This window comes from Heterodontus francisci, chromosome 5, assembly GCF_036365525.1.
Source record: "Heterodontus francisci isolate sHetFra1 chromosome 5, sHetFra1.hap1, whole genome shotgun sequence".
NCBI classification, from domain to species: domain Eukaryota; kingdom Metazoa; phylum Chordata; class Chondrichthyes; order Heterodontiformes; family Heterodontidae; genus Heterodontus; species Heterodontus francisci.
In genome coordinates, this window is record NC_090375.1 from 3,078,248 (window position 1) to 3,098,308 (window position 20,061).

The window sequence follows — 20,061 nt, forward strand, 5'->3', positions numbered from 1 at the left end:
GTTGTTGTGATCTGGAATGCGCTGCCTGACAGGGCGGTGGAAGCAGATTCAATAATAACTTGCAAAAGGGAATTGGATAAATACTGGAAAATGAACAATTTGCAGGGCTATTGGGAAAGAGCCAGGGAATAGGATTAACTAGATAGCTCTTTCAGAGAGCCAGCACAGGCACGATGGGTCGAATGGCCTCTGTGCTGCATTGTTCTCAGATTCTCTGATTCTACTCAAACCCCTGGCTCTCAGCCTCTCTGCTGCTATTTGAATCCCATTTGTGGCTGTTTATTGCTCATTTTCCATCCTATCTGCTGTTTGTTATAAACTCCATCTGCAATTGTTCTGTTCATTCACACATCTCCACCTCACTCTAACTTCAGAACTGCCTCCTTGGACTCCACTCCTCCCAGCCTGAGAGAGTATGAAGGGATAGGAGATAGGTCAGACCCACGTTAAACACTGTCCAGTTCTGGTCAGACCCACGTTAAACACTGTCCAGTTCTGGTCAGACCCACGTTAAACACTGTCCAGTTCTGGTCAGACCCACGTTAAACACTGTCCAGTTCTGGTCAGACCCACGTTAAACACTGTCCAGTTCTGGTCAGACCCACGTTAAACACTGTCCAGTTCTGGTCAGACCCACGTTAAACACTGTCCAGTTCTGGTCAGGCCCACGTTAAACACTGTCCAGTTCTGGTCAGACCCACGTTAAACACTGTCCAGTTCTGACCATCATTTTCCAGTCCTCACTGGATACAGGTGTGGTGCCGGAGAACTGGAGAATTGCTAACGTTGTACCTCTGTTTAAACAGGGAGCGAAGGATAGACCGAATAATTACAGGCCAGTCAGTCTAACCTCAGTAGTGGGGAAATTATTGGAATCTATTCCGAGAGACAGGAGAAACTGTCACTTAGAAAGTCACAGGTTAATCAAGGATAGTCAGCAAGGATTTGTTAAGGGAAGATCTTGTTTGACCAACTTGATCACATTTTTTGAAGTAGCAGTAACAGTGGTACAGTTGATGTGGTCATGGTGGCCAAAACTGCACTACTCTAGCTGTGGCCGAACTAGTGTTCCAGAAAAACCTCCTGCTCTTATATTCTATACCTTGGCTAATAAAGGAAAGCATCCCATATGCTTTCTGAACCACCTTATCTACTTGTCCTGCTACCTTCAGAGATCTGTGTACATGCACTCCAAGGTCCCTCTGTAACCTCTCAGTATCCTACCATTAATTATGTATTCCCTTGCCTTGTTTGCCCTCTCAAATCCATAACCTCATACTTCTCCAGACTGTATTCCATTTGCTACTTTTCTGCCCACCTGACCAGTCCATTACTATCTTCCTGCTGTCTATAGCTTTCTTCCTCACTATTAACCACACAAACAATTTTTGTATCATTTTCAAACTTCTTAATGATGCCTCTTCCCACCTACATCCGTGACTCTCCTGACGCCCTACGTCATTTTGACAATTTCCAGTTTCCTGGCCCCAACCGCCTCCTCTTCACTATGGACGTCCAATCTCTCTGCACCTCCATCCCCCACCAGGACAGTTTGAGGGCTCTCCGCTTCTTCCTGGAACAGAGGCCCAACCAGTCTCCATCCACCACCCTCCTCCTCTGCCTGGCTGAACTTGTTCTCACATTGAACAACTTCTCCTTCTCCACTCACTTCCTTCCAGTAAAAGGTGTTGCTATGGGTACCCGCATGGGTCCCAGTTATGCCTGTCTTTTTGTGAGATATGTTGAGCATTCTTTGTTCCAGTCCTACTCAGGCCCCCTCCCCCAACTCTTTTTCTGGTACATTGATAACTGTATCGGTGCCGTTTCCTGCTCCCGCCCCGAACTGGAAAACTTTATCAACTTTGCTTCTAATTTCCACCCTTCTCTCACCTTTACATGGTCCATCTCCGACACTTCCCTTCCCTTCCTCAACTTCTCTGTCTCCATCTCTGGTGATAGGCTGTCTACTAATATCCATTATAAGCCCACCGACTCCCACAGCTACCTCAACTACACTTCTTCACACCCTACCTCCTATAAGGACTCCATTCCATTCTCCCAGTTTCTCCGTCTCCGACGCATCTGCTCTGATGATGCTACCTTCCATGACGGTGCTTCTGATGTGATCTTTTTCCTCAACCGAGGACTCCCCCCCACTGAGGTTGACAGGGCCCCCAACCGTGTCCGGCCCATTTCCCACACCTCTACCCTCACCCCTTCCCCTCCCTCCCAGAACCGTGACAGGATTTCCCTTGTCCTCACTTTCCACCCCATCGGCCTCCACATCCAAAGGATCAGCCTCCGCCATTTCTGCCACCTCCAGCGTGATGCCACTACCAAACGCATCTTCCCCTCCCTTCCCCTGTCAGCATTCCGAAGGGATCGTCCCCTCCGCGACACCCTGGTCCACTCCTCCATTACCCCCACCACCTCGTCCCCGTCCCATGGCACCTTCCCCTGCAATCGCAAGAGGTGTAATACCTGCCCATTTACCTCCTCTCTCCTCACTATCCCAGGCCCCAAACATTCCTTTCAGGTGAAGCAGTGATTTACTTGTATTTATTTCAATGTAGTATACTGTATTCGCTGCTCACAGTGTGGTCTCCTCTACACTGGGGAGACCAAATGCAGTCTGGGTGACCGCTTTGCAGAACACCTCCGCTCAGTCCGCAAGCAGGACCCTGAGCTTCCGGTTGCTTGCCATTTCAACACTCCCCCCTGCTCTCATGCTCACATCTCTATCCTGGGATTGCTGCAGTGTTCCAGTGAACATCAACGCAAGCTCGAGGAACAGCATCTCATTTACCGATTGAGTTCAATAATTTCAGAGCATGATGGGCTCCCCATTTTACTTTCATTTTTAGTTTTTTTTTCTTTTTTTCTTTTTTACATTTAAAAAAGTTTATTTTATTTCATCTTAGTTTGTTCAGTTTGCTTACCCACTGTTTATTTTCATGTTTGTACTTGCTGCTGTTTAATCTTCAGTCCGTTAACACCCTATCTGTACAAATGCTTTGTCTTTCAACACACCATTAACATATTGTTTGCCTTTGCGCCATGACCTTCTGGTCAGCTATGTGGCCTTGTCCAATCTGCACCTTCTCCTTGGTTATCTCTTGCCCCACCCCCACCTCACTTGCTTATAACCTGTGACATTTTTAATATTTGTCAGTTCCGAAGAAGGGTCAGTGACCCGAAATGTTAACTCTGCTTCTCTTTCCACAGATGCTGCCAGACCTGCTGAGTGGTTCCAGCATTTCTTGTTTTTATTTCTTAATGGTACCCCTTGCATTTGAGTCTAAATCATTGATATATACCATTCACAGTGAGGTGCCCAGTACTGAGCCCGACAGAACCTCACTGGAAACAGCCATCCAGTTACAAAAACAACCATCGACCATTACCCTTTGCTCCCTGCCACTGAGCCCTGTGTCCAGTTCTGGTCAGACCCACCTTGAGCACTGTGTCCAGTTCTAGTCAGACCCACCTTGAGCCCTGTGTCCAGTTCTGGTTAGTCCCACCTTGAGCCCTGTGTCCAATTCTGGTCAGACCCACCTTGAGCCCTGTGTCCAGTTCTGGTTAGTCCCACCTTGAGCCCTGTGTCCAGTTCTGGTCAGACCCACCTTGAGCCCTGTGTTCAGTTCTGGTCAGACCCACCTTGAGCCCTGTGTCCAGTTCTAGTCAGACCCACCTTGAGCCCTGTGTCCAGTTCTGGTTAGTCCCACCTTGAGCCCTGTGTCCAGTTCTGGACAGACCCACCTTGAGCACTGTGTCCAGTTCTAGTCAGACCCACCTTGAGCCCTGTGTCCAGTTCTGGTCAGACCCACCTTGAGCACTGTGTCCAGTTCTGGTCAGACCCACCTTGAGCCCTGTGTCCAGTTCTGGTCAGACCCACCTTGAGCCCTGTGTCCAGTTCTGGTCAGACCCACCTTGAGCCCTGTGTCCAGTTCTGGTCAGACCCACCTTGAGCACTGTGTCCAGTTCTAGTCAGACCAACCTTGAGCCCTGTGTCCAGTTCTGGTCAGACCCACCTTGAGCACTGTGTCCAGTTCTGGTCAGACCCACCTTGAGCCCTGTGTCCAGTTCTGGTTAGTCCCACCTTGAGTCCTGTGTCCAGTTCTGGTCAGACCCACCTTGAGTCCTGTGTCCAGTTCTGGTCAGACCCACCTCGAGCACTGTGTCCAGTTCTGGTCAAACCCACCTCGAGCACTGTGTTCAGTTCTGGTCAGACCCACCTTGAGAACTGTGTCCAGTTCTGGTCAGACCCACCTTGAGCACTGTGTCCAGTTCTGGTTAGTCCCACCTTGAGCACTGTGTCCAGTTCTGGTCAGACCCACCTTGAGCACTGTGTCCAGTTCTGGTCAGACCCACCTTGAGAACTGTGTCCAGTTCTGGTCAGACCCACCTTGAGCACTGTGTCCAGTTCTGGTCAGACCCACCTTGAGCCCTGTGTCCAGTTCTGGTCAGACCCACCTTGAGCACTGTGTCCAGTTCTGGTCAGACCCACCTCGAGCACTGTGTTCAGTTCTGGTTAGTCCCACCTCGAGCACTGTGTCCAGTTCTGGTTAGTCCCACCTTGAGCCCTGTGTCCAGTTCTAGTCAGACCCATCTCGAGCACTGTGTCCAGTTCTGGTCAGACCCACCTTGAGCCCTGTGTCCAGTTCTGGTCAGACCCACCTCGAGCACTGTGTCCAGTTCTGGTTCGTCCCACCTTGAGCCCTGTGTCCAGTTCTGGTTCGTCCCACCTTGAGTACTGTGTCCAGTTCTGGTCAGACCCACCATGAGCCCTGTGTCCAGTTCTGGTCAGACCCACCATGAGCCCTGTGTCCAGTTCTGGTCAGACCCACCTTGAGCCCTGTGTCCAGTTCTGGTCACTCAGACACAAGGGGGATGTTCAAGTGCTGGAGGCAGAACAGAGAAGAGCCACGAGACTGATCCCTCATGTCAGGGTCTGAGTCACGGGGAGAGACTTGAGGGACCTGGGCTATTCAACCTGGAAAGGAGGCATCTGATAGATGATATTAGAGTCATAGAATCATACAGCACAGAAACAGTCCCTTCGGCCCATCGTGTCTGTGCCGGCCATCAAGCACCTAACTATTCTAATCCCATTTTCCAGCACTTGGCCCGTAGCCTTGTATGCTATGGTGTTTCAAGTGCTCATCTAAATACTTGTTAAATGTTGTGAGGGTTCCTGCCTCAACCACCTCTTCAGGCAGTGCATTCCAGATTCCAACCACCCTCTGGGTGAAATTTTTTTTCCTCAGATCCCCTCTAAACCTCCTGCCCCTTACCTTAAATCTACGCCCCTGGTTCTCGACCCCTCCGCTAAGGGAAAAAGTTTCCTCCTATCTCATCTATCAATGCCCCTCATAATTTTGTATACCTCAATCAGGTCCCCCCCCTCAGCCTTCTCTGTTCTAAGGAAAACAACCCTAGCCTTTTCAGTCTCTCTTCATAGCTGAAATATTCCAGCCCAGGCAACATCCTGGTGAATCTCCTCTGCACCCTCTCCAGTGCAATCACATCCTTCCTACAGTGTGGTGCCCAGAACTGTACACAGTACTCCAGCTGTGGCCTAACTAGCGTTTTATACAGCTCCATCATAACCTCCCTGCTCTTATATTCTATGCCTCGGCTAATAAAGGCAAGTATCCCGTATGCCTTCCTAACCACCTTATCTACCTGTGCTGCTGCCTTCAGTGATCTATGGACAAGTACACCAAGGTCCCTCTGACACTCTGTACTTCCTCGGGTCCTACCATCCTTTGTATATTTCCTTGCCTTGTTAGTCCTCCCAAAATGCATCACCTCACACTTCTCAGGATTAAATTCCATTTGCCACTGCTCCGCCCATTTTACCAGCCCATCTATATCGTCCTGTAATCTAAGGCTTTCCTCCTCACTATTTACGACACCACCAATTTTCGTGTCAATCTGTGAACTTACTGATCATACCTCCTATATTCATGTCTAAATCATTAATGTACACTACAAACAGCAAGGGTCCCAGCACCGATCCCTGTGGTACACCACTGGTCACAGGCTTCCAATCGCAAAAATAACCCTCGACCATCATCCTCTGTTTCCTGCCACTAAGCCAATTTTGGATCCAATTTGCCAAATTGCCCTGGATCCCATGGGCTCTTACCTTCTTAACCAATCTCCCATGTGGGACCTTATCAAAAGCCTTACTGAAGTCCCTGTCGACTACATCAACTGCTTTACCCTCATCTACACATCTAGTCACCGCCTCAAAAAATTCAATCAAGTTAGTTAGATACGATCTCCCCCTGACAAAGCCATGCTAACTATCCCTGATTAATCCCTGCCTCTTCAAGTGGGGAAAGCTTCTCATTTGCAATCCCCGCACTTCCCAACCCCGCACCACCACCCCCCCCGTCAGCGCGTGTCTCTCCCCCGCCCAATGCTGACTGTATTCCCTCCCCCATCCCTGGTGCTGACTGATCCAGACAAATGTGAGGTAATGAATTTTGGAAGGTCTAATGCAGGTGGGAGGTATACAGTAAATGGCAGAACCCTTAGGAGTATTGACAGGCAGAGAGATCTGGGCGTACAGGTTCACAGGTCACTGAAAGTGGCCACGCAGGTGGATAAGGTAGTCAAGAAGGCAAACAGCATGCTTGCCTTCATCGGTCGGGGCATAGAGTATAAAAATTGGCAAGTCATGCTGCAGCTGTACTGAACTTTAGTTAGGCCACACTTAGAATATTGTGTGTAATTCTGGTCGCTACACTACCAGAAGGACGTGGTGGCTTTGGAGAGGGTACAGAGGAGGTTTACCAGGATGTTGCCTGGTCTGGAGGGCATTAGCTATGAGGAAAGGTTGGATAAACTCGGATTGTTTTCACTGGAACGACGGAGGTGGAGGGGCAACATGATCGAGGTTTATGAAGTTATGAGCGGCATGGACAGAGTGGACAGTCAGAAACTTTTTCCCAGGGTGGAAGAGTCAGTTACTAGGGGACATAGGTTTAAGATGAGAGGGGCAAAGTTTAGAGGGGATGTGCGAGGCAAGTTCTTTACACAGAGGGTGGTGAGTGCCTGGAACTTGCTGCAGGGGAGGTGGTGGAAGCAGATACGATAGCGATGTTTAAGAGACATCTTGATAAATATATGAATAGGATGGGAATAGAGGGTTATGGGCCCCGGAAGTGCAGAAGGTGTTAGTTTCGGCAGGCATCAAGATTCGCGCAGGCTTGGAGGGCCGAATGGCCTGTTCCTGTGCTGTACTGTTCTTTGTCTTGGACTGTAATCCCCCCGTCCCCCGGACCTGACTGTAATCCCCCCGTCCCCCGGTCCTGACTGTTTTACCCCCCTCCCCCGGTGCTGACTGTAATCCCCCCCTCCCCCGGTCCTGACTGTTTTACCCCCCTCCCCCGGTGCTGACTGTAATCCCCCCCTCCCCCGGTCCTGACTGTATTCCCCCCCGTCCCCCGGTGCTGACTGTAATCCCCCTGTCCTGACTGTATTCCCCCCCTCCCCCCGGTCCTGACTGTATTCCCCCGTCCCCCGGTGCTGACTGTATTCCCCCCCCTCCCCCGGTGCTGACTGTCTTCCCCCCCGTCCCCCGGTGCTGACTGTAATCCCCCTGTCCTGACTGTATTCCCCCCCTCCCCCCGGTGCTGACTGTATTCCCCCCCCCGTCCCCCGGTGCTGACTGTATTCCCCCCCCTCCCCCGGTGCTGACTGTAATCCCCCCCTCCCCCGGTGCTGACTGTATTCCCCCCCTCCCCCGGTCCTGACTGTATTTCCCCCCGTCCCCCGGTCCTGACTGTTTTCCCCCCGTCCCCCGGTGCTGATTGTAATCCCCCCTTCCCCCGGTCCTGACTGTATTCCCCCCGTCCCCCGGTCCTGACTGTAATCCCCCCGTCCCCCGATGCTGATTGTTTTCCCCCCCTCCCCCGGTCCTGACTGTTTTCCCCCCGTCCCCCGGTCATGACTGTTTTTCCGCCGTCCCCCGGTCCTGACTGTAATCCCCCCGTCCCCCGGTCCTGACTGTAATCCCCCCGTCCCCCAGATGCTGACTGTTTTCCCCCCGTCCCCCTGATGCTGACTGTTTTCCCCCCGTCCCCCGGTGCTGACTGTAATCCCCCCGTCCCCCGGTGCTGACTGTAATCCCCCCGTCCCCCAGATGCTGACTGTTTTCCCCCCGTCCTGACTGTAATCCCCCCGTCCCCCGGTCCTGACTGTATTCCCCCCGTCCCCCGATGCCGACTGTAATCTGCCCGTCCCCCGATGCTGACTGTAATCCCCCCGTCCCCCGATGCTGACTGTAATCTGCCCGTCCCCCGATGCTGACTGTATTCCCCCCGTCCCCCGATGCTTACTGTAATCCGCCCGTCCCCCGATGCTTACTGTAATCCGCCCGTCCCCCGATGCTGACTGTAATCCCCCCGTCCCCCGATGCTGACTGTAATCTGCCCGTCCCCCGATGCTGACTGTATTCCCCCCGTCCCCCGATGCTTACTGTAATCCGCCCGTCCCCCGATGCTGACTGTAATCCCCCCGTCCCCCGATGCTGACTGTATTCCCCCCGTCCCCCGATGCTGACTGTATTCCCCCCGTCCCCCGATGCTTACTGTAATCCGCCCGTCCCCCGATGCTGACTGTAATCCCCCCGTCCCCCGATGCTGACTGTAATCTGCCCGTCCCCCGATGCTGACTGTATTCCCCCCGTCCCCCGATGCTGACTGTATTCCCCCCGTCCCCCGATGCTGACTGTATTCCCCCCGTCCCCCGATGCAGACTGTAATCTGCCCGTCCCCCGATGCTGACTGTATTCCCCCCGTCCCCCGATGCTTACTGTAATCCGCCCGTCCCCCGATGCTTACTGTAATCCGCCCGTCCCCCGATGCTGACTGTAATCCCCCCGTCCCCCGATGCTGACTGTAATCTGCCCGTCCCCCGATGCTGACTGTATTCCCCCCGTCCCCCGATGCTTACTGTAATCCGCCCGTCCCCCGATGCTGACTGTAATCCCCCCGTCCCCCGATGCTGACTGTAATCTGCCCGTCCCCCGATGCTGACTGTATTCCCCCCGTCCCCCGATGCTGACTGTAATCCCCCCGTCCCCCGATGCTTACTGTATTCCCCCCGTCCCCCGATGCTGACTGTATTCCCCCCGTCCCCCGATGCTTACTGTATTCCCCCTTGTGACGCTTACTGTTCTCAGCCTGACACTTTCTCTCTGTTGGTACCAGGTCCTGAGATACTGCTCACAGTCGCCGCGTACGATTGAGGTTCTCATCAATGTTTACGATCGGCTCAAAGTGACGGATGTCTGGAAGGAATCGGTGCCCCTGAAGGTGCTGCAGGTACAGTCCGTATACTGCACTGGAAATAGAGTAAACAGAAATTCATCCGCAGGAAATAATTGGTCTGTGACACCAAGTCTGAGTTTTACTGATCTGGAGAGGGTGGCATTTTGCTCAAGCTTGGCATGTGCCACTTTGGTGCCCTCTGTTTCAAAGGAGGATGTTATCAGTGCTCACTGTATAATGAATACTAGTTCCAGCAACAATAACACATTTATATATCGCCCTTAACACAGAGAAACTGCCCAAAGCACTTCACAGGAGCATTATCAAACAAAATATGACACAAAGCCATATAAGGAGATATTAGGTCAGATGACCAAAAGCTTGGTCAAAGAGGTAGGTTTTAAGCAGTGTCTGAAAGGAGGAAAGCGAGATAGAGAGGTGGAGAAGTGCAGGGAGGGAATTCCAGAGCTTGGGGCCGAGGCAACTGAGGGCACAGCCACCATTGATGGAGTGATTAAAATCGGGGATCCACAAGAGGCCAGAATTAGAGGAGCGCAGATATCTTGGAGGGTTGTGGGGCTGGAGGAGATTACAGAGAAAGGGAGGGTTGTGGGGCTGGAGGAGGTTACAGAGATAGGGAGGGTTGTGGGGCTGGAGGAGGTTACAGAGATAGGGAGGGTTGTGGGGCTGGAGGAGGTTACAGAGATAGGGAGGGTTGTGGGGCTGGAGGAGGTTACAGAGAAAGGGAGGGTTGTGGGGCTGGAGGAGGTTACAGAGAAAGGGAAGGTTGTGGGGCTGGAGGAGGTTACAGAGAAAGGGAGGAGCAAGGCCATGGAGGGATTTGAAAACAAGGATGAGAACATAAGAAACAGGAGCAGGAGTAGACCATTCGAGCCTGCTCTGCCATTCAACTACATCATGGCTGATCTGATTGTGGCCTGAACTCCACTATCCTGCCTGCCCCCCCACAACCCTTGACTCACATGTAGATCAAATATCTGTCGAACTCAGCCTTGAATAATCAATGGCCCAGCCTCCGCGGCTCTCTGGGGAACAGAATTCCAAAGATTAACAACCCTCAGAAGAAATTCTTCCTCATCTCCATCTTAAATGGGAGACCCCTTATTTTTAAACTGTTCCCCCTTGTTCTAGATTCCCCCATGAGGGGAAACATCCTCTCAGCATCTACCCAGTCAAGCCCCCTCAGAATCACAGAATTGTTACAACACAGAAGGAGGCCATTCGGCCCATCGTGTCTGCATCAGCTCTCCAAAAGAGCTTTTCACCTAGTCCCATTCCCCACCTTCTCTCCGTAACCCTGCACATTCTTCCTTTTCATATAACTGTCTAATTACCTTTTGAATGCTTCAGTTCTCAGGTAGTGCATTCCAGACCTTAACCACTCGCTGTGTGTCACTTTTGCTTCTCTTACCAAATACTTTAAATCTGTGCCCTCTCGTTCTCGATCCTTTCATGGGTGGGAACAGTTTCTCTCTATCTCCTCTGACCAGACCCCTCATGATTTTGAATACCTCTATCAAATCACCTCTCAGCCTTCTCTTCTCCAAGGAAAACAGTCCCAACTTCTCCAATCTATCTTCATCAGTGAAATTCCTCATCCCTGGAACCATTCTGTTGAGGTCAAGAGCAGGTCAGAGGCTGGGAATCTAACCATCTCCCCTTGACATTCAATGGTATTACCATCGCTGAATCCCCCACTATCAACATCCTAGGGGCTACCATTGACCAGAAACTGAACTGGAGTAGCCATATAAATACCGTGGCTACCAGAACAGGTCAGAGGCCAGGGATCCTGCGGCGAGTAACTCACCTCCTGACTCCCCAAAGCCTGTCCACCATCTACAAGGCACAAGTCAGGAGTGTGATGGAATACTCTCCACTTGCCTGGATGGGTGCAGCTCCAACAACACTCAAGAAGCTCGACACCATCCAGGACAAAGCAGCCCGCTTAATTGACACCCCATCCACAAACATTCACTCCCTCCACCACCAACACACAGTGGCAGCAGTGTGTACCATCTACAAGATGCACTGCAGCAATGCACCAAGGCTCCTTAGACAGCACCTTCCAAACCCGTAACCTCTACCAACTAGAAGGACAAGGGCAGCAAATACATGGGAACACCACCACCTGCAAGTTCCCCTCCAAGTCACACACCATCCTGACTTGGAACTATATTGCCGTTCCTTCACTGTCGCTGGGTCAAAATCCTGGAACTCCCTTCCTAACAGCACTGTGGGTGTACCTACCCCACATGGACTGCAGCGGTTCAAGAAGGCAGTTCACCACCACCTTCTCAAGGGCAATTAGGGATGGGCAATAAATGCTGGCCTGGCCAGTGACACCCACATCCCATGAATTAATTTTAAAAAAAATTTCTGCATCTCTCCAATGCCCTCACATCTTTCCTAATGTGTGGTGCCCAGAACTGGACACAATACTCCAGCTGAGGCTGAACTAGTGTTTTATACGTTCAACCTAACTTCCTTCCTCTTGTACTCTATGTCCCTATTAATAAAGCCCAGGATACTGTATGCTTTATTAACCACTCTCTCAACCTGTCCTGCCACCTTCAATGATCTGTGCAGATGTACACGCAGGTCCCTCGGCTCCTGCATCCCCTTTAGAATTGTACCATTTCATTCTATATTGTCTCTCCATGTTAGTCCTACCAAAATGTATCACTTCACATTTCTCTGCATTGAACTTCATCTGCCACCTGTCTGCCCATTCCACCAACTTCTCCATGTCCTTGTGAAGTTCTACACTATCCTCCTCACAATGCTTCCAAGTTTTGTATCATCTGCAAATTTTGAAATTTGACATTTTGAAAGAATATGTTTCAATAAGATCACCTCTCATTCTTCTAAACTCCAATGAGAATAGGCTCAACCTTTCCTCATAAGACAACCCCTTCATCCCAGGAATCAACCCAGTGAACCTTCTCTGAACTGCCTCCAATGCAAGTATATCTCTCCATAAATAAGGAGACTTAAACTGTACACTGTACAAAATACATGAAATACATGAATGGGATGGGAATAGAGGGATACGGACCCCGGAAGTGCAGAAGGTTTTAGTTTAGGCAGGCATCAAGATCGGCACAGGCTTGGAGGGCCGAATGGCCTGTTCCTGTGCTGTACTGTTCTTTGTTCTTTGTAAAATGTGGAAAAATGTGATGTTGTCCTCTTTGGTAGGAAGAATCGAGAAGCAGGATGTTATTTCAATGGAGAGAGACTACAGAATGATGGGATACAGAGGCCTCTAGGTGCGGCCTCACCAATGCCCTGTCCAGTTGCTGCAAGACTTGCCTACTTTTATACTCCATCCCCCTTGCAACAAATGCCAACATTCCATTTGCCTTCCTAATTACTTCCTGTACCTGCATGCTAACTTTTTCTGTTTCATGTACAAGGACACCCAGATCCCTCTGTATCCCATCATTCTGTAGTCTCTCTCCATTGAAATAACATCCTGCTTCTCGATTCTTCCTACCAAAGTGGACAACATCACATTTTTCCACATTCTACTCCATCTGCCGAATTTTTACCCACCCACTTAACCTGTCTATATCTCTGCAGACTGCTGTATCCTCCTCACAACTTGCTTTCCTACTTATCTTTGTATCGAAAATTTGGCTACAGTGCACACAGCCCCTTCATCCAAGTCATTATTATAGATTGTAAATAGTTAAGGCCCCAGCACTAATCCCTGTGGCACTCCACTAGTTACAGTTTGTCAACCTGAAAATGACCCATTCATCTGGATTCTCTGTTAACCAATCCTCTAACCATGCTAATATATTATCCCAACACAATGAGCTCTTATCTTGTGCAGTAACGTCTTATGTGGCACCTTATCGAATGCCTTTTGAAAATCCAAGTACACTACATCTACTGATTCTCCTTTATTCACCCTGCTCGTTACATACTCAAAAGAATTCTAATAAATTTGTCCAGCACAATTTTCTTTTCACAAAACATGATGACTCTGCTTGATTGTATTTTGATTTTCTAAATGTCCTACTTCTTCACTAATGGATTCTAGCATTTTTACAATGACAGATGTTAGGCTAAGAGGCCTATAGTTTCCTGCTTTCTGTCTCCTTCCTTTCTGAATAGGGGTGTTAAGTTTGCAGTGTTCTAATCCGCTGGGACCTTTCCAGAATCGAGGGAATTTTGAAAGTTTACAACCAATGCATCCACTATCTCTGCAGCCACTTCTTTTCAGACATGCCAGTCTTTAGTCCCATTAGTTTTCCTAGAACTTTTTCTCCAGTGATAGTGATTGTTTTAAGTTCCTCCCTTTTGCCTCTTGAATTTCTGCTACTCTTGGGATTTTTTGTCTTCTACTGTGAAGACAGATACCAAATACTTGTTCAAAGTGTCTGCCATTCCTTGTTTCTCATTATTAATTCCCCAGTCTCATCCTTTAAGAGCCCAACATTTACTTTAGCTACTCTTTTCCATTTCATAGATTTGTAGAGGCTTTTACTGTCGATTTTTATATTTCTTGCTAGTTTATTCACATACTCTAATTTCTCCCACTATTTTTAACCTTCCTTTGCTGGTTTCTAAAATGTTCCCAATCTTCTGGCCTACCATGAATCTTTGCAGCATTGTGCACATTTTCGTTCAATTTGACACCATCCTTAACTTCCTTAGTTAGCCATGGATGGTGCATCCTTCTCTTTGAGCCTTTCTTTCTCAGTGAAATATATCTTTGTTGAAAGTTATGAATTATCTCCTTAAATGTTTGCCACTGCTTCTCTCCTGTCTTACCTTGTAACTTAATTTCCCACTCCACTTTAGCCAACTCTGTCTTTATACCCCTGTAATTGCCTTTATCGAAGTTTAAGACACTAGTTTCAGTCCCAAATTTCTCACCCTCAAACTGAATGTGAAATTCTATCATGTTATGATCACTCTTGCCTCGAGGCTCCTTTACGATGAGGTCATTTGTTAATCCTGTCTTATTACACATTACCAGGTCCAAAATAGCCTGTTTCCTGGTAGGTTTCAGAATATAAAATAAAAACAAGAAATGCTCGAAATACTCAGCAGGTCTGGCAGTATCTGTGGAGAGAGAAACAGAGTTAATGTTTCAGGTCAGTGACCTTTCATCAGAAAGGTTTCAAAATATATTGTTCCAAGAAACTGTCCTGAATACACTCTGTGAACTCATCCTCCAGCCTACCTTTGCCAATTTGATTTGTCTAATCAATATGAAGAATAAAATCACCTATGATTATTGCAGTACCTTTCTATAAGCCTCCAGTGGGAATAAGGGGATACAGGGGAGGGAGAGTGGGAATAGGGAGATACAGAGAGCAAGAGTGGGAATAAGGGAGACAGGGGAGGGAGAGTGGTATTTGGGGATACAGGGGAGGGAGAATGGGAATAGGGGATACAGGGGAGGGAGAGTGGGAATAGGGGATACAGGGGAGGGAGAGTGGGAATGGGGGATACAGAGAGCGAGAGTGGGAATAGGGGATACAGAGGAGAGAGAGTGGGAATAGGGGGAAACAGAGAGCAAAAGTGGGAAAAGGGGGATACAGGGGAGAGAGAGTGAGAATAAGGGGATACAGGAGAGGGAGAGTGGGAATAGGGGGATACAGAGAGCTAGAGTGGGAATAAGGGGATACAGGGGAGGGAGAGTGGGAATAGGGGATAAAGAGGAGGGAGAGTGGGAATTGGGGAAACAGGGGAGGGAGAGTGGGAATAGGGGGATACAGGGGAGGGAGAGTAGGAATATGGGGATACAGGAGAGGGAGAGAGTGGGAATAGGGGGATACAGGGGAGGGAGAGTGGGAATAGGGGGATACAGGGGAGGGAGAGTGGGAAAAGGGGGGATACAGAGGAGCGGGAGTTGAAAAGGGGGATACAGGGGTGGGAGAGTTGGAATAGGGGGTTACAGGGGAGGGAGAGTGGGAATAGGGGAATACAGGGGAGGGAGAGTGGGAATAGGGGAATACAGGGGAGGTAGAGTGGGAATAGGGGAATACAGAGAGCAAGAGTTGGAATAGGGGGATACAGGGGAGTGAGAGTGGGAATAGGGGGATACAGGGGAGGGAGAGTGGGAATAATAGGATAAAGATGTGAGAGTGGGAATAGGGGAACGCAGGGGCGGGAGAGTGGGAATAGGGGGATGCAGGGCAGAGAGTGGGAATAGGAGATACAGGGGAGGGAGAGTGGGAATAGGGGGATACAGAGAGCGAGAGTGGGAATAGGGGGATGCAGGGCAGGGAGAGTGGGAATAGGAGATACAGGGGAGGGAGAGTGGGAATAGGGGGATGCAGGGGAGGGAGAGTGGGAATAGGGGGATGCAGGGGAGGGAGAGTGGGAATAGGGGGATGCAGGGGAGGGAGTGTGGGAATAGGGGGATACAGGGGAGGGAGTGTGGGAATAGGGGGATACAGGGGAGGGAGAGTGAGAATAGTGGGATACAGAGAACGAGAATGGGAATAGAGGGATACAGGGGAGGGAGAGTGGGAATAGGGGGATACAGAGAGCGAGAGTGGGAATAGGAGGATGCAGGGGAGGGGGAGTGGGAATAGGGGGATACAAGGGAGGGAGAGTGGGAATAGGGGGATGCAGGGGAGGGAGAGTGGGAATAGGGGGATACAAAGACCGAGAGTGGGAATGGGGGATGCAGGGGAGGGAGTGTGGGAATAGGGGGATACAGGGGAGGGAGAGTGGGAATAGTGGGATACAGAGAGCGAGAGTGGGAATAGGAAGATACAGGGGAGGGAGAGTGGGAATAGGGTGATGCAGGGAGCGAGATTGGGAATAGGGGGATACAGAGAGCGAGAGTGGGAATAGTGGGATACAGAGAGCGAGAGTGGGAATAGAGGGATACGGGGAGGGAGAGTGGGAATAGGGGGATACAGAGAGCGAGAGTGGGAATGGGGGATACAGAGAGCGAGATTGGGAATAGGGGGATACAGAGAGCGAGATTGGGAATAGGGGGATACAGGGGAGGGAGAGTGGGAATAGGGGGATACAGAGAGCGAGAGTGGGAATAGGAAGATACAGGGGAGGGAGAGTGGGAATAGGGGGATACAGGGGAGGGAGAGTGGGAATAGGGGGATACAGAGAGCGAGAGTGGGAATAGGAAGATACAGGGGAGGGAGAGTGGGAATAGGGTGATGCAGGGAGCGAGATTGGGAATAGGGGGATACAGAGAGCGAGAGTGGGAATAGTGGGATACAGAGAGCGAGAGTGGGAATGGGGGATACATGGGAGGGAGAGTAGGAATAGGGGGATACAGAGAGCGAGAGTGGGAATAGTGGGATACAGAGAGCGAGAGTGGGAATGGGGGATACAGAGAGCGAGATTGGGAATAGTGGGTTACAGAGAGCGAGAGTGGGAATGGGGGATACAGAGAGCGAGATTGGGAATAGGGGGATACAGAGAGCGAGATTGGGAATAGGGGGATACAGAGAGCGAGAGTGGGAATGGGGGATACATGGGAAGGAGAGTAGGAATAGGGGGATACAGAGAGCGAGAGTGGGAATAGTGGGATACAGAGAGCGAGAGTGGGAATAAGCGGATGCAGGAGAGGGAGAGTGGGAATAGGGGGATACAGGAGAGGGAGAGTGGTAATATGGGGATACAGAGAGCTAGAGTGGGAATAGGGGGATACAGGGGAGGGAGAATGGGAATCGGGGATAAAGAGGAAGGAGAGTGGGAATTGGGGAAACAGGGGAGGGAGAGTGGGAATAGGGGGATACAGGGGAGGGAGAGTAGGAATATAGGGATACAGGAGAGGGAGAGAGTGGGAATAGGGGGATGCAGGGCAGGGAGAGTGGGAATAGGAGATACAGGGGAGGGAGAGTGGGAATAGGGGGATGCAGGGGAGGGAGAGTGGGAATAGGGGGATGAAGGGGAGGGAGTGTGGGAATAGGGGGATGAAGGGGAGGGAGTGTGGGAATAGGGGGATACAGGGGAGGGAGAGTGGGAATAGTGGGATACAGAGAGCGAGAATGGGGATAGTGGGATACAGGGGAGGGAGCGTGGGAATAGGGGGATACAGAGAGCGAGAGTGGGAATCGGGGGATACAGAGACGGAGTGGGAATGGGGGATGCAGGGGAGGGAGTGTGGGAATAGGGGGATACAGGGGAGAGAGAGTGGGAATAGTGGGATACAGAGAGCGAGAGTGGGAATAGAGGGATACAGGGGAGGGAAAGTGGGAATAGTGGGATACAGAGAGCGAGAGTGGGAATAGAGGGATACAGGGGAGGGAGAGTGGGAATAGGGGGATACAGGGGAGGGAGAGTGGGAATAGGGGGATACAGAGAGCGAGAGTGGGAATATGAAGATACAGGGGAGGGAGAGTGGGAATAGGGTGATGCAGGGAGTGAGATTGGGAATAGGGGGATACAGAGAGCGAGAGTGGGAATAGTGGGATACAGAGAGCGAGAGTGGGAATGGGGGATACATGGGAGGGAGAGTAGGAATAGGGGGATACAGAGAGCGAGAGTGGGAATAGTGGGATACAGAGAGCGAGAGTGGGAATAGAGGGATACAGGGGAGGGAGAGTGGGAATAGGGGGATACAGGGGAGGGAGAGTGGGAATAGGGGGATACAGAGAGCGAGAGTGGGAATATGAAGATACAGGGGAGGGAGAGTGGGAATAGGGTGATGCAGGGAGTGAGATTGGGAATAGGGGGATACAGAGAGCGAGAGTGGGAATAGTGGGATACAGAGAGCAAGAGTGGGAATGGGGGATACATGGGAGGGAGAGTAGGAATAGGGGGATACAGAGAGCGAGAGTGGGAATAGTGGGATACAGAGAGCGAGAGTGGGAATGGGGGATACAGAGAGCGAGATTGGGAATAGTGGGATACAGAGAGCGAGAGTGGGAATGGGGGATACAGAGAGCGAGATTGGGAATAGGGGGATACAGAGAGCGAGATTGGGAATAGGGGGATACAGAGAGCGAGAGTGGGAATGGGGGATACAGAGAGCGAGAGTGGGAATGGGGGATACAGAGTGCGAGAGTGGGAATAAGGGGATGCAGGAGAGGGAGAGTGGGAATAGGGGATACAGAGAGCGAGAGTGGGAATAAGGGTGTGCAGGAGAGGGAGAGTGGGAATAGGCGGATACAGAGAGTGAGAGTGGGAATGGCGGATAGAGTGTGAGAATGGGAATAAGGGGATGCAAGAGAGGGAGAGTGTGAATAGGGGGTTGCAGGAGAGGAAGAGTGAGAATAGGGGCATACAGGGGAGGGAGAGTGGGAATTGGGGGATACAGGGGAGGGAGAGTGGGAATAGGGTGATACAGAGAGCAAGAGTGGGAATAGGGGGATACAGGGGAGGGAGAGTGGGAATTGGGGGATACAGGGGAGGGAAAGTGGGAATAGGGTGATACAGAGAGCAAGAGTGGGAATAGGGGGATACAGGGGAGGGAGAGTGGGAATAGGGGGATACAGAGTGCGAGTGTGGGAATGGGGGCATGCAAGGGAGGGAGAGTGGGAATAGGGGGATGCAAGGGAGGGAGAGTGGGAATAGGGGTCTGCAGAGGAGGGAGAGTGGGAATAGCGGGATACAGGGGAGGGAGAGTGGGAATAGGGGGATACAGAGTGCGAGAGTGGGAATAGGGGGATGCAGGAGAGGGAGGGTGGGAACAGGGGGATGCAGGAGAGGGAGAGTGGGAATAGGGAGATACAGAGAGCGAGAGTGGGAATAGGGGGATGCAGGAGAGGGAGAGTGGGATTAGGGGGATACAGAGAGTGAGAGTGGGAACAGGGGGATGCAGGGGAGGGAGACTGGGAATAGGGGGATGCAGGGGAGGGAGAGTTGGAATTAGAGATACAGGGGAAGAAGAGTGGGAATAGGGGGCGATGGGGACGTGAAGGAAGAGGTAATTAAAGGGGGAGGAGGGTCGTATGGGTATAAACACCGGCACAGATAAGGTTGAGGTTAAACAGCCTGTTTCGGTACTGTCGAGTCTTGTAATTCCTTTTAATTCCTCTTACAGAAACACCAGGACTTCTATGACTCCCTGTTTGCACTTTCCCAGACACCACGTTCTCTCCAGCACTTGGCACGGTGTGCGATACGAACCCACTTCGAGGGACACTGCCAGGACCTGATTCCTGAACTTCCACTGCCCACCTTCCTCAAAGACTATCTGTTACTGCAGTTTCAGGACTATGTCAGTTAGAAAGCTTAACCACAGAGCCAACAACCAGACTGATAAAACACGCACCCCGCCCCTCCTTTCCTGGGAAAACGTGCTCCCCGCCCCGCCTTTCCTGGGAAAACGTGCTCCCCGCCCCGCCTTTCCTGGGAAAACGGACACCCCGACCCGCCTTTCCTGGGAAAATATGCTCCCCGCCCCGCCTTTCCTGGGAAGAAGTGCACCCCGCCCCTCCTGGGAAAACATGCGCCCCGCCTTTCCTGGGAAAACATGCGCCCCGCCCCGCCTTTCCTGGGAAAACATGCACCCCGCCCTGCCTTTCCTGGGAAAACATGCACCCCGCCCCGCCTTTCCTGGGAAAAAGTGCACCCTGCCCCGCTTTTCCTGGGAAAACGGACACCCCGACCCGCCTTACCTGGGAAAAAGTGCGCCCCGCTCCGCCTTTCCTGGGAAAAAGTGCACCCCGCCCCACCTTTCCTGGGAAAAAGTGCACCCCGCCCCGCCTTTCCTGGGAAAATGTGCGCCCCGCCCCGCCTTTCCTGGGAAAAAGTGCACCCCGCCCCACCTTTCCTGGGAAGAAGTGCACCCTGCCCCGCTTTTCCTGGGAAAACA

General features: G+C 51.2%; 1 protein-coding gene across 1 annotated transcript in view; it reads left to right on the forward strand.

Moving 5' to 3' along the window:
• Positions 1-19,803, forward strand: part of asb10 (ankyrin repeat and SOCS box containing 10) — a 51,589-nt gene extending 31,786 nt beyond the window's left edge. The window contains exons 4-5 of the mRNA XM_068031035.1: positions 9,225-9,338; positions 19,288-19,803. Of these exons, the coding sequence (XP_067887136.1) occupies positions 9,225-9,338; positions 19,288-19,473 (300 nt within the window). The 3' untranslated portion in view covers positions 19,474-19,803. The remainder of the gene's footprint in view (positions 1-9,224; positions 9,339-19,287) is intronic.
• Positions 19,804-20,061: the final 258 nt, after the last annotated feature.